Source organism: Cimex lectularius, unplaced genomic scaffold (assembly GCF_000648675.2).
Source record: "Cimex lectularius strain Harlan isolate CLEC.00 unplaced genomic scaffold, Clec_2.1 scaffold146, whole genome shotgun sequence".
NCBI classification, from domain to species: domain Eukaryota; kingdom Metazoa; phylum Arthropoda; class Insecta; order Hemiptera; family Cimicidae; genus Cimex; species Cimex lectularius.
In genome coordinates this window covers 414182-428458 of record NW_019392741.1, presented here as the reverse complement: position 1 = coordinate 428458, position 14277 = coordinate 414182, and the positions used below count along the sequence as shown (strand labels likewise).

At 35.5% G+C, this 14277-nt stretch overlaps 2 protein-coding genes across 5 annotated transcripts in view; both read left to right on the top strand.

The window, feature by feature from the left end:
• The window catches only part of LOC106669920 (trafficking kinesin-binding protein milt), a 78380-nt gene extending 70735 nt beyond the window's left edge, over nucleotides 1-7645 (top strand). For all 4 annotated transcript variants that reach the window (XM_024227093.1, XM_014399787.2, XM_014399789.2 and 1 more), the window contains 5 exons: nucleotides 2-139; nucleotides 477-610; nucleotides 674-945; nucleotides 1008-1132; nucleotides 6330-7645. In XM_024227093.1, the coding sequence (XP_024082861.1) occupies nucleotides 2-139; nucleotides 477-610; nucleotides 674-945; nucleotides 1008-1132; nucleotides 6330-6698 (1038 nt within the window). In that variant the 3' untranslated portion in view covers nucleotides 6699-7645. The remainder of the gene's footprint in view (nucleotide 1; nucleotides 140-476; nucleotides 611-673; nucleotides 946-1007; nucleotides 1133-6329) is intronic.
• Nucleotides 7646-9871: 2226 nt separating this feature from the next.
• Nucleotides 9872-14063, top strand: LOC106669963. Its single transcript, XM_014399890.2, has 4 exons — nucleotides 9872-10001; nucleotides 12078-12284; nucleotides 13132-13221; nucleotides 13306-14063. The coding sequence occupies exons 1-4, from the start codon at nucleotides 9930-9932 to the stop codon at nucleotides 13996-13998; spliced, it is 1062 nt and encodes a 353-aa protein (XP_014255376.1). The 5' UTR covers nucleotides 9872-9929; the 3' UTR covers nucleotides 13999-14063.
• Nucleotides 14064-14277: the final 214 nt, after the last annotated feature.

The following is a 14277-nucleotide window of genomic DNA, read 5'->3' as shown; positions in this document are numbered from 1 at the left end:
GATCGTAAAACCAATAGAAGGTTCCCAGACATTACACCACTGGAGTGAGCTTGCTACACCCTCAATGGATGGTTTGTTGGAAGAGCAACCTGGTATTAAAATAAGAGGAGGAACCGATCTTGAAGCATTGGGACTTCAGGTTTGTCATACAACCATTACAAATTATATTCACTAGTTTCGTGGTCCGCTTGACCAATTAATATCTTAAAAATTAATTAAGGTTTTTAGTTGAGATAAAAAAGTCAATGGCACGAGCGGGATTCGAACCCACGATCTTTGGCAAGATACGCCGCTGCTCTACCACTTGAGCTATCGTGACCTTGATCCACTCGGACACCAACTTCCTATCTCAACCCACCGCTCGTGCCGTTGACTTTTTTATCTCAACTAAAAACCTTAATTAATTGTAAGATTATAAATTACAATTTTTTAAATATTTTATTTTATATAAATATTTTTAAAAAAATGTTTTTCAGATGTGCACATTATCCGATATAGAAGAAGACGATGAGATTCATCCAGGGAAGAGCTTTTCAAATACAAGCCATGTATATACATTTACCAATAGCACAGTTATGCATCCTGATGATAATACTCATGTAACTTCAACGTAAGGGATATCATTTTTATGATGCATAATTTGGATTTGAAATATTTGCATGTTTTTTTGTAGTTTACGTGGAAGCCAGATGACAACAGCTTCAAGCAGCCGGGTCAGTTCAATTGCCAGTACACCGGTAACGAGGTCGAGACGAAACTCTACATCTACCGTCTCGACAGCGCCTGGATTGGCTAGGCTGCTTGCTGAAAGGGGCATCAAAGCTGCGACGCCTTCGACACTAGTAACGCCAGAATACAGCCCGACTGCCACGCCCTGTAACAGCCCGGAACGTTGTTCATCACCAACACCAGATGACGAATCACACTCATCTTTGGGACTTCCAGGTAAGTTTTTTTGTTTTGTTTAAATGTTATAACCATACTCAAATGGGATTTTTATTTATCAGGATTCCTCATGTCGAGTGGAGCGGAATTGTTATGGAAAGCTCTGGGCAGTGCGCTCAAATCACCAGCACCACAAGTTAAAAACTCTTCACCAGCAAAGAAAGGTCTCTTGAGGCCCGATAAAAAGGTAATATAATCAGTGTATTGCAAATAGTTTAAAATCATACATATTTCTATTTTTTAATGCCATTGGCCAAAACATTGACCTAACATTTTTTTACATAATGTACAGAAATTTAACATATTTAATAAAATATCTAGGGTATCTTATAGAGTATAAACCTCCTCCACTTAACTATTACAAAAGCAGACCAGAAATTCTAGTTTGACAAAAAGAGAAAATCAACAGGAACAAACAGAATCATATGAACTATCTCAAACCACCCTCACAGGCACAAAATGACAGCAATGAAATAAATTGCAGACAAACAATAAAGCAGCTTACAACGAGCAACAAAGCCACAAACCATAAACAAGTAAACAAAAGTCATACACAAAACCCAAAGAACACCTCAAAAAAAGTACTAACCAATTAGATAAAAACTATATATATTACATATCATAATAAAGTGGGACTAATATGGCAAGAAAAATATAAAAATACATATTTTTTAAATAATTTTTTTGCTGTTTATTAAAAAAAACAATTGTATTGTATATATACAAAAAATAAAGGGTCTGTAGTGGCCAAGTGGTTTCAAACCTGGTGTCCCCTTGGAATTTTAATTGGAAATCGTGTAAAAGGTATTATAAAGTGGTTTGACCCCTCATCCGCGACACCCAACATGTAGTTGGACATTAACACGTTCACTTCTGGATCCTTAATTTTTTTAAATCTGAAAATGAGACTATAAATGTTTCTTTTTCTATAAAAAAAAATGGGGTAACTTTTGAACAGTTTAACTGATTTACTAACGACTTTGAACAATCCATGGGAACTGGGGTAAAAAGCAGCAGCATGTTGAAGAAATACTCCTTTGATATAGGACAGCTCTGTGTGGATGAAAACATGGATCTTTGTTTGATCAATGATGTTGCCCTCTTACATAACAGGAATTTATTTTACAAAAATAAATATTAAGAATTTGTTGGATTCGTGAGGAGCGATGAAGAATATGGTAGTCTAGAAATAGACTTTTTCAATTTTTTTTTTTTTCATTTCTATCTTTATTCGGGTCATCTTCTGGGCGATGTGGTGCTATTCTTGTGGTCGTATTGAAGTTGTGTGAAATTGTTGTGATATATATTAAGGTCAAATAAGGACAAAAACATTTATCTAAACAAAAAATTTGGGGGGTTAGAAGTTTTGGCTACTACGACTGTTTTGTCTTGAATTCAATATTTTTTTACATTGACGGTTTCTTGCTTGAATCCATACTTCTACAGCATGTACCACACAATCGGAACACCATTATGTTCACTCCACCTTCATTGCCGAGGAAGGCTTTTACAAAGTATGTATCCGAACTGGCGATTGTGGAGCACCTATAGCTTATAGCTATATACCCCTTGGAAGGTGGGTTATATCAACCCTCGGGGTGCCGGTGTTTTTGAAAAAAAGCCCATTTGTAAGTATGTCAGGTTCAAACCTGGTACCTTTACCTTACAGTAATGAGCGCCATGTCAATGCCTAAACCATTGCAGCCACCAACACCCCCAAAGTGGGTATTCCTCATAAAACTGAGCACTTAATTCTCCTTTTTTAATCTCCTTTGATATTAGAAATATCCTGCCCAAGTGAAAGTTGCTGTACCGTAAACAGGCTAACACTTTACATTCAAAAAGGATATGTGCCAATGTCTCTGGTTCCTCCTGACAGAGCCGGTATGTTTATGGCTCAGCTTTACCCATCATTTTTTAAGATGATAGTTACGAGACCCATAGTTTGTATGGAGACCTAATTCTCCTTAAATCCTTACTGTTGAGAGAGGAGGGGTCCTTCGCCTTTTGGGAGATTTATAATTCTCTCAGCTTGCCTCATACCTAGAGTGTTTGAGTTTTTCTTTCTCAATCCATTTTTCCGGTTCCAACTTAAGCTCAGTTGCGGCTCTGGTCCCATGGGTGAATGCCCCTTTTTTTGACCAGTTGTTCATTTCCTTCTGTGCTTTCATGTCCGGGAACCCACTTTAAGGTAATTTTGTTTTGCCTTCCCAGAGTCATTAGGCAATTTAAGCACTGCCAGACAGTTTGGAGTAGAAAGCTTACTCATTTAGTGCCTTTATGGCTGCCTGGCTGTCAGATTTCTGGCGATATAGGTGATATCACCCCATGTTGGTCCACTTATTGCTTGTATTTGGGAGTACTTGGGTACAACTCTTGCACACTTCTTTAGTGTGGGTTTCAAATTTGGCTCCTCACCCACACCTAACAACGTAACATTTTGTGGACAAGATATTGTATGACCATTTATTTTGACGACTGGAGGACTTCTCATATTCAACTAGGCCACTATTGAAACTTTCTTCCAAGCTTTCGGGAAATATCCAGCCTTCCGTCAACTGGTGCATGTGGAGATTTCCCTTAACCATTTTTACCAATGCTGCTTCTATTCCATCCCTGCCTGGAGCGCTCCTTGCTCTTACCCGTCTGAGGGTTCGGTCGAGTTCTTTGAAAGCCCAGGGGTCTCCCTCAGGCCCTGATGCACAGTAGAGTGTACGGTTCGCTGCTCTAGTGCATCTGATTCCGGGTTGTTGTAATTAATCTAACAAATCAGCCACAACTAAATCTGGGATTAGTATTAACAAAGGGACTTAATGATGTTTACCACGATCAGCTCCTCAGCATCTCCAGCACCTATCCAGTTTCTCGGTTGATCCGATGGGTCAAACGGCTGGTCCTGGCTGGCTGAGTCCCAGACGGAGTATGGCTGCTTCTGTTCTGGCTCGTGGAATCGACTATTCACTGACTGGACATGACTAAGGTCAGACTTCTAGGTAACTGCATGGGGTGAATCTTTGTTCGTGACTCACTGGTACAAGCCCTTGATCTTGACTAACTTTTGATTTCCAAATCATCCCTTTTTATACCATTTTCTCTACTGGAGTAGGGGTGGAAAGAAAAATCAAAAGTCGGTGGCGTTCCCACACCTCATGTGGACCAGCGAAGACCTGGTTTACATGACCCTAATTTTCGAGGTCCCGCATCGCTACATATTTTTGGCCTTGTGTCAAACCTTCAGTACTACATAACTCGATGTTAGTTATTTATTTAATGGTTGTCCAGCTATTGCCACTTTATGTTTTCCAGGTTTGTAGAAACATCTCGCGGCTCCCATCTGGAACTGCAACACCCTTCATCGTTCTTATTTATTTGACCAATGGTGCAATTTTGCAGGGTTAAGTTTCCTTGGTTTGTGAGGAACATCATGTTGCTGTGACATACTTTGACCAACTGCTTCATTATTGCGGAGTTACGTTTCCCAGATTTGTAGGGGACGACTTGTTCATCCCGTCTGGGTAATCGCCCCTTTCGATTTATTACCTTTTGTTACGTGGTTGTTTAAATTAATTTTTGATTCTTATATTACTAACTACAACTGTTTCTAAGTCAGGGACCGGCTTACAATATTAATACTATCTTGAGGTTTTTTGTGAAGGTCTGTTGGGTGATGACACTAGCTTGGTCATTTCTGATTATTTTGGCCTGCACATTCTCTCTGTTTTGGACTATCTGACAAAACCTGAAACACCTGCTAGAACAAAAGTGTGTTAAGGTGGCCATTCACGATCGCTCCTAGCAGTCCAAACAGCGACGCCGTTCTAAAAACCACGTCAATGGCAAAACTGAACTGGCGTGCCCGGCTGTGCCGAATATTCGACCGGTCCAAACACCATCGCGCCACTCCAAATATCTACGTCGCGACGACGGCATGGCGCGTTCGTGAATGGGAAAACCTGGCGTGGAGGGTGGGGATTTTGGCGAGCTGGCCTGGTAGTGAATGGGAAAACCCGCGTTTTTTTGGCGCAATCTCCGTCTTTCTGTCACTGAGGAAACATCTCAGTGGTACATTCTCAAAAAGTCGAAAACTTTTATTCTTTATTGGTAATGACATCTAATCGAGATTTTATTGTTGAGATGATTGAATTGTATGAAAGTTACCATGTTTATGAAAGTGGTGGGCAATGATTACCACGATAGAAATAAAAGAAATTCGATCCTCAACCAGTTGGTCGACGTTTTCAAAAAAAAGGATACAAATGCAATGAGAGATGCGGTATTGATAACCCCCTAACAATAATCAGAAATCGTATTAGAGAACTTAAGTTCTTTGTAGTTCATCCCTGTAGCGAGAAATCGTAATGTGGTTGCCAACCTTTCATGTAGTGATGATTTCTTTCATGACTGTCTTTTGTTTTCTAATCAAGGGGGTAACAAGCTGGAGTAAATATAAATAAGACGTTAATCTTTTTTTTGTAAGGTTTTGGTTGAAATGAAAAAATAGTGTCACGAGGGGATTCGAATCCACGACATTCGGCTAAATACGCCGCTGCGCTAACCACTTGAGCTATCCTGACTTCGATAGTTCGATCCACTCGGGCACCAACTCCCCATCTCAACCTACAACCTTTCGAATTTTCTCTCTTTTTGCCATTTTTTGGTGTCGGAGAGGATCGAAGTCACGATAGCTCAAGTGGTAGAGCAGCGGCGTATTTAGCCGAAGGCCATGGATTCAGATCCCGCTCGTGGCACTAGCTTTTTCATTTCAACCAAAACCTTACAAAAAAGATTAAATAATTGAAAGAAGTAATTTGGTCAATAGAACACTAAATATAATGAATAAATAAGACGTTTCATCCATCCTTAAATAGTTCCTCCAATCAGCGGGTTCAAGGGAAAGATCTTTCATCAAATTGATGTGGGTATTGCAGCTTCTGTTCAGGAGCCACTTCTTACACCATTTCCTCTTCTATTTTTTGCTTTTAATATGTAAATAAACAGAAGAGTAGCACAAGAGATTGTCATCCATTTTGAGAAGGTAATTCACTGGTTGACGTTCGGAGCGACTGGCTGTGGAGCAGTCGTGAATGCCCCCTCAAATTTCAGGCACGCCAAATGGAGCTGTACGGCTTGGCGCGGTTCCATTTAGAGTGATTGTGAATGGCCACCTTAAGGATACACAGGCCAAAATGATCAAACATACCAAGCTACATAAATTAGTATATTTAACATTGCATAATGAGAACACAAAAGAAATATTTTGCTTCATACAGTCACATGTTAACTCTCAATACCAAAATAATATTTTTAAGATGGCCAAGAAATTATTAGATATAAAAACTCATTCTTTTTAAATGAAACTAATATTGTTTGTTACAATTTTTCAGGCTGCTTTGACTGGAATCCGTCTGGTAGAGAGGATAGAAAGAATCGGCCTCGAAGAGATTTTAGCAACAAGTGGAGGGACAGGAGGAACTGTTGCCGAACCCGGTTCTCCTAGGACGCTGCACAGAGCAGGTCTCAGGAGGACAGTTCGAAGCTTTGAGAAGGGCCCTGGGGTTCTAGGCGTGCCTGGAAGGCCGGGCACCGGAGCCCTGGAAGCAAGACTAGCTCACATACCAGCACCTGGCCAGGGCGGGAGAGTAGTGCGGCCTGATCTCGGTTCCGTTCCTTCGCCACCTGGTCTTGCTCCCTCTCACGAATCCCTAGGCACTCTTAGCTCTATATTTTTTGGTCGAAAAGGAGGTCTTCTGTAAAGCCAATATTCCAGAAGCAGACTTATTAATTTATAAACAATAATTTAATACCCAGCTGCCTTTTTTTGTTAGGTAGATGGTAAATTGAAGGTTTTTATTTATTTCTTATATCACATCCGTAGTTGTATATATTTTAAGTTAAAACCGGTTATCACCTTTTCTTCTTGAAAATTTGGAAGAAAAGATTGATTTAAGTGTAATATATTTTTTTTTATACATATATTTTGTTAGTTCAGAAGAAAGGCTGTGCATGAAAAGTTATTGTATGAAAAGCCAGACAAATTATCGTCTTAGCAAAAAATTAAACATTAATTAAAACTAGTTGAAATATTTAAAGAAGTAAATATGTCAGTATCCTTGTGATTTTGTCTTGCAATGTGTAATGTTAAAAAAAATTGCCAAAGATCTGTATAATACAAAATCAATAATTTATTATTAAATAACCTTGTTATAAAATTTAATGATCCCAAATTAACCACATTATTTGACAAATACATAAAGGTACAAAACAATGCTATTAAATATATTTACAAGAAATCAATTTGTGTTACTATAGAATGATTAAATATATTAAAAATTAGTAATAACTTGTTTTTCTGCCTAGGACAATATAAAAAAATAAAGTGTATTGCATACTTTTTACAATTTATATGTATATAAATACAGTGAAATAATTTATTTTATTTTGTAAAAACTAATCTGGTGCTGAGTTGCAAAATTGTATTCTTTTTTTTGTTTTTTTTAATTTAAAAACAGAACAAAAAAATCATTGTAGTATTAACAATTTGACACGACGTTACATATAAAGAATGCTGTTTGTTCAGTTTGTTTGATTATAGATTCCTTTTAGATTATTAGGACTAGTGCTTTTGCCAGTCTTTAATACAGATTGTGCATTTAAGCAAGCCAAGAGCACTCCGTATCTTGCATTAATTACATGTACATAGTTTGTAAATAGTTTTGAATTTACAGTAAATGATGTACAGAAGAAACAGGTTTAGTTTAAACAGATATATTGTATATTCATGCAAAATATTTTCAAAACTGCATAAACAAATATTATGTATGCACAAGTAAAGTGTTCCTTTCTTTTTTAAAGAAAACAAAATACAAAACTTAAAGTTCTTTTTATAATACTCATGTTTAAATGTTTTAAAATATGACATTTTAAAAATTGAACTTTTAAAGAAAAAGAGGATAAGAAGAAAGTGCTGAATTGTAATATCTGAAAAATAACAATAATGCAGATTTTGTAGTCATATTTAGTTTAAGAATAAATAAAAGTTATTATTATAAAAGTTTTAATTTTATCTCCCCCAAAAATTGTTGAAGTTTTAAAACCGAACACTAACAGTTTGTAAGATCTTCTAGCCCAGTCTTTCTACCTTTAACCACAAATATTTTTAAAATGGTTATATATATCTGATAAACTTTTGTGTATGAACTAATTTTAAAGATTAAGGTTTTTAGTTGAGATAAAAAAGTCAATGGCACGAGCGGGATTTGAACCCACGATCTTTGGCTAGATACGCCGCTGCTCTACCACTTGAGCTATCATGCTAGAGTGCCAGTGCTTCTCAACACGACACGCAAGAATGGCACAATTACACATTAGACAAACACTTTGAGCCCTGAAAATGATCTCAATAAAGATCGAAACATTGGGACGATAAAGAAAATGTTTTTCTGAAACCTACATCACACCAGACTGCATCTCACGATTTCAGAATAATTATCTGATCGATTAACGGTCACTAACCACCACACATTTATTTTTTATATTTGGGTTTGCAACAGCAGAAGTCATATTGACTCTCGGAGTGCTGGTGTTTTTTGTTTTTTTTAAAGCCCATTTGTAAGTACATCTTACAGGGCTGACGCTTTGTTTCACTCTTACAGTGATGAGCGTCATATCAACACCTAAATCGTTGCAGCCACCGATACCCCATCAACTTTATTGGAATTCCCGGATTACATATTAAAACCTATATGGGTGTATGGTGTACAACTTTGGGGGTGTGCTAAAAGAAGCAAATACATTTATAACAGAACAGTTCAAAAACAAACTTCTACGAAATATGGTAGATGCTCTTTGGTATATTCACAATAGCAACATACACAAAGATCTGATCAGCACATCGGCACGGAGCTCACACAGTAAGTTTATAAGCACAATCTTCGTCTAACCTATTTGAGTTAGTTCTTTAAAAGTTACGAGGTGAATTCAACTAGCTAAACTGTGATACTTATGAGTGAACTAAAGTGTGTTTATTTATAAATTAGCCATGTAAAATTAATAGATGGTCACATTTGGCCTAGAGGTTAAATTTTTACTGTTAACTCATGCTCACACTGTTTCAAGGTTTTTGTTCTTCCAAATCTCTTGTTCTTTCTATTTGGAGGAAACAGTCAAAAGTCTTTTAATTTCATTAATCACACATTGTTGTAGTAATTTTATTTATTCTTATCCTTTTTAGGATTTTATGGTGGCTTTCTCTTAGGTCAAGCTTTATTTTTCTGTATCCTAAGTGCTCTTTCATCTTCTGGTTCATTTTCTTTTAGATTTCCCAATTGTTATCTAAGATTAGAAATGACAATCATTAAAATCCCATTATATTGTTATGAGGTGATGAAAACAACCTTGTTTTAACGTCATTAACAAAACACTTCAATTATAACTATTACAAAAGAAAATTCTATTTTTACTCAGTTTTATTTACAATTAAATTTTCATTTGTAGTAGTTCCATGTATAGATTCACTGCTTTTCTTCTACTTTCTACTTTAGCCACCATTTTGTTTTATTGTACTATTTTGTCTTCCCTTTGAAAATTCAATGTTTGACTTGAATAAAATAGAAAAATGTTGAGCAAATAATAGTAAAATAATAAGCAGTTTCAAGATCATCCAGGGTTTTCCTCAAAAGTTCGAGTAAGGAGCTGAATATTTTCTTTCAAATCGGTCTTATTTTTAATATAAAAACACTTTTAAAAAATGTAAATACTAATACAAATGTATAAATAGAAAATCTATTCTCTTCCATTGTTAATCAATTGTGTAAGGTTTTAAAATACAACAAATATATAACATTGGAATATAATACTTTTTTTTTGCTTACATTTGTAATTTACCAAGTGTTAATTGCAAAATTAATTTTTTACAACATTTGTTAAGAGATTCCATGGAAACAATCTGAAAATAATATTTTATAAGTTAAGGTAAAATTTACACAATGTTCCCTAAAAGTGCAGCAGCTAAGAAAGAAGATCAAGTTAGATGTTTTTTATCAAAACAAGACAAGATGGTAAGATAGTTCTACCTTATAACAGTGTTAAAAATGACAATTTGCCAGTTTTGATATTTTAGCCAATCTCATTATTTTTTATGTCCAAAATAGTCAAACAGCATAATTTTAGTTTCGAAACAAAACATTAAATGAGGATATTTGATCAATTTTAATGTTTAGCAATACTGCTAGAACAAGTCAAATATAAAAATTGTTTAAAAATAAATTGGAATTAATTAAACTTTGGGCTTTTGATATGATCTAGCTCCGAGGCATACTTTATAAGCTTAAGCACTTCCTACACATAGTTTATTTACGTTATCAATCCTATTTATCTGACCTCTGCTTCAGGGGTGCAGCGACGAATTGTTGGAAATGAGACCAATACTGCTGCCATCCCACAATGGAGCATTCTTGGTCTCTTAATGTATGGCAGTTACACTGATGACTTTCCTATACATCCCAACACCATCATTACCACTTATGCACTGCAATTCTTCTAACCTGAACCCTTTATAAGCCACCTCCAAAATCCAAGAACACCTTGAATTTATCAGACTGGTGTAAAAAGTGGACAATATTGTATGAAAAAAGATATAGTCAATATACATTTACAAAAGAAAAACAGTATTGTCAACAATAAGGAGGTATGGGGGACGTCAGTGGCCACAACGGTTTAGGCGTTGACACGGCGCTCATCACTGTAAGGTAAAGGTCCCGGGTTCGAATCCAGTGGCCCTGCATTCGAACTCGACATACTTATAAATGGACTTTTTTTCAAAAACACTGGCACCCCGATATAACCTCTGAAGAGATCATACTGATGTCGAATTCCCACGCCTTTTTTCATATGAAGTCATAAGATTTATTCCTTTAGCAGATTAATGGAAATTATCCATTATATTACATATATTATAATTATCCATTATAAATGCATTTTCTGGAAAATATTAGTTTCTTTTATGAAGTAAAGAAGTCTTCTCAGGGGTATGGTATGAAGATTTGTATGATTCAAGAATAGTTTTACAAGGTAACATAGCCTTTTCCTAAAAATTTCAGGGCAGTTGCATAGGATGTTATGTCATTTTGGTCTCTTCTAGACATAACTGACATTGGTCATCTGTTGACAGTCCCATTTTTTTTAAGGTGATATTTAACTGGATCATATATGCCAGTTAGAGTTTTTCATTCATCTCCATTAAGCAAGACTTCCTCTTTCTCCAATTGGTCTTTGTTTTCAGTCTGTGCAGATTTGGTTGAATTCTTTGGCTACCCTTGTATGTTGTATAATGGCTATATAAGCTCGGTATATTAGCCAGAGTATGCTTTGATTGATTACTTCATCATATATAGTTTTTGTAAAAAAAAGGATCAGGGGCGATAGTGGGAACCCACAACCATGGGTCGGCAAGCCGAGAGACTATCATGTTGATCATGCTGACCAGTAAGCTACCACAGTCTCTACCCAAGACTCAACTTGATATATAAGACAGTTAGGACTGAAAACTGTGTTGACTGTCCAAACTCAACTAACTCTGTACAAGACATTACTACGACTATTCAGGGCAGAACTGTGCGGTTCTGCCAATCCATCCAGTACCTATGACCCTAATTGTTCCAATAAAAAGTCCTCATATTAAAAAAACAATTCTACATCACTAACATCGCTATTCACATTGATCTTAAAATTCCTTTTATTAACGTACTATTTTGAGTCTACTTCCAAAATTTCTGTATAAAGTTTTCATTCCATTCTAACCCTACTGCCCATGCTCATTCTGAAAACCAGCCATATAAGCTTAAATGACAATGGCCTCGAGACCTTGGCATCCTTTAAGGGATTCTTTCATTTTGAGTTGCTTTCTCTTCATCTGTATCCTCTAGGTGCATTGCTGGCCATAGTGTCAGTATTGTGACCAGGAGATGAAAACCACAAACACACATTGTAATATGTATTTTTATATTCACAGGCTCCAAAAAAAAAAAAAAAAAATTTAATCACACATGGTTATATTCAATGTTGTCTTTATTCTACATCAGGTAAATGTTTTGTAAATGTTTCAAAGATTAATTTATCCCTTTTTGTACTTTTAGCACAGCCCACCAAAAGATTCTTCAGTAAGAGATAACGAGTTAAGGAAATATAGAACTACCCTTGGTGAGCAGAAGCCAATAAAAGGATTTTCAAAAAGTATTTCGGTTGATAGGGAAAACAATGAGAAATCGCCTGAAGCACGAAGGAAATGTGTAAAGAAAGAAGTAGTCGTCTCTAATGATGACGATTTTGAAGGAAAAGAAAAAGTAAGAATAATATCAGATATTTATTATTGTTATTACAATTAATTAAGGTTTTTAGTTGAGATGAAAAAAAGTTAATGGCACAAGATGAAAAATGGCAAAAAGGAGGGAAAACTCATAAGGTGGGGTTGAGATGGGAAGTTGATGGCCGAGTGGATCGAGATCACGATAGCTCAAGTGGTAGAGCAACGGCGTATCTAGCCGAAGATCGTGGGTTCGAATCCCACTCGTGCCATTAACTTTTTTTCATCTCAACTAAAAACCTTAATTAATTATAATGATTTAATTGGTCAAGCGGACCATGAAATTAGTGAATTTAAATTATTGTTATTATTACAAATAAATGTTTAATTTATAAATTGGACAAAGAATGAAGTCACAATTTGGATTATTTTATTACTTAATGATTTCTGGAGTTAGTCATTATTATTTTTAATTAATTACATTACTGCATATATTAAAGATATATTAAATATTCTTTCTATACATTTATATATTTATTTATTTTTGTTTAACTTGTAAGAATTTACTATTTCTGGTACTGCAATTTGGTATTTTGATTTTCATCTCTTTAGAATTTCTTTAATTTAATTTATAAAAAATATATTTATGTATAATTATTTATGTACGTTAACATGGCACTCCTCACTGTAAGGTTGTAAGGTAAACGTCCCAGGATCAAATCCAACAGCCCTGCGTTCAAACCCAACATATTTACAAATGGGCTTTTTTCAAAAACCCTGAACTTTTCGTATAACCTCATAGTTGAAATACCCTTATCAAATAATAATAGTATAAAAATTATTAATTTATATGTTTATATAAGTGTTTTTTTTTTGTTATTTTACAGACTCTCCAGTGGCTTCAGCAGCATGGATTTTGTCAAAGTCCTGAAGTTCAAGAAGACACTTTTTGTGAGTACATCCCGCCGCAGAAGACAGTAAGTTTTCTTTCATTATTATTAAAAAAAACTATCAAATTAGTATATGTGATTTGCATTAATTTTTGTACATTTGACTTCCAGAGAGAAAAAAGAAAAACATTCTCTTCGGTGAATATGGTGAAACCACCGGAAGTTTCTTTAAATTTCCTGGATAGTAAAAGCCCTGCGTTGATGGGTAAAAATTTTAAGTTGGATAGCCTTAAACAAGAAGTCCCGTCAAACCGTGGTGTGTTAAACCCACCATTGGTTATGTCCAACCGAGCTGTTAATCATTTAGGGAGCAGTAAAAAAGAACTGCCCAGTCGAATGAGATGTCCTGCGATTCCAAAAGAGGTTAGCCTTCTCAGGAAAATAAAACAACCATCGAAAAAAGAGTCAGAAAAAAACAAAACAAAGCCGACTGGAAAAGTTGCAAAGATTAAAATGACCAGTCCCGTTGACGAAATGAAAAACTTTGATGCCATAAACAAAATGGTGAGCAATATTGACAAGTCGGTAAGCGACACCCAGCAGGAAATCTCGTCGATGGCGAAAAATAATAAAAACGGCCAGATCAACAAGACTTACCAAGAAATCATGAATTCAATTAGTTCAATCAAGGCAAGCATAAGATCAACACAAGGGTCATCGTCATCCCTGGATCCTTCGACAAGCGTGAAGAAATCCAAAGATTTCATCTCTGAAAAAACAAGTAGCATCACCAATCGGCTCAATCGTATCAGCGAATTGATAAACTTTGCAAAAACTGTCAGGAAAGCTGCTGACGAAGAATGAATTAATTACCTTGTAATTGTAAATCCAAATTATAAAAAATAAATAATTTTGAATGTTGCTCTAAATATGGCTTTTAAATGATTTTTTCAAAATGTTTAATTCAAATGTTACATCGAGCTAATGTCTTTTTTTTTAAGCGGCATCCAGTAACTTATAAAACACAAATCAAGAAATATCATGTTAAATATTGAAAGTCCTTAAAATATTTAATAATATTAAGCTCCAAGGGGTTCTTGCATTAAGTTTAAAAAACATCTACATATTTTTGGCCATATTGTG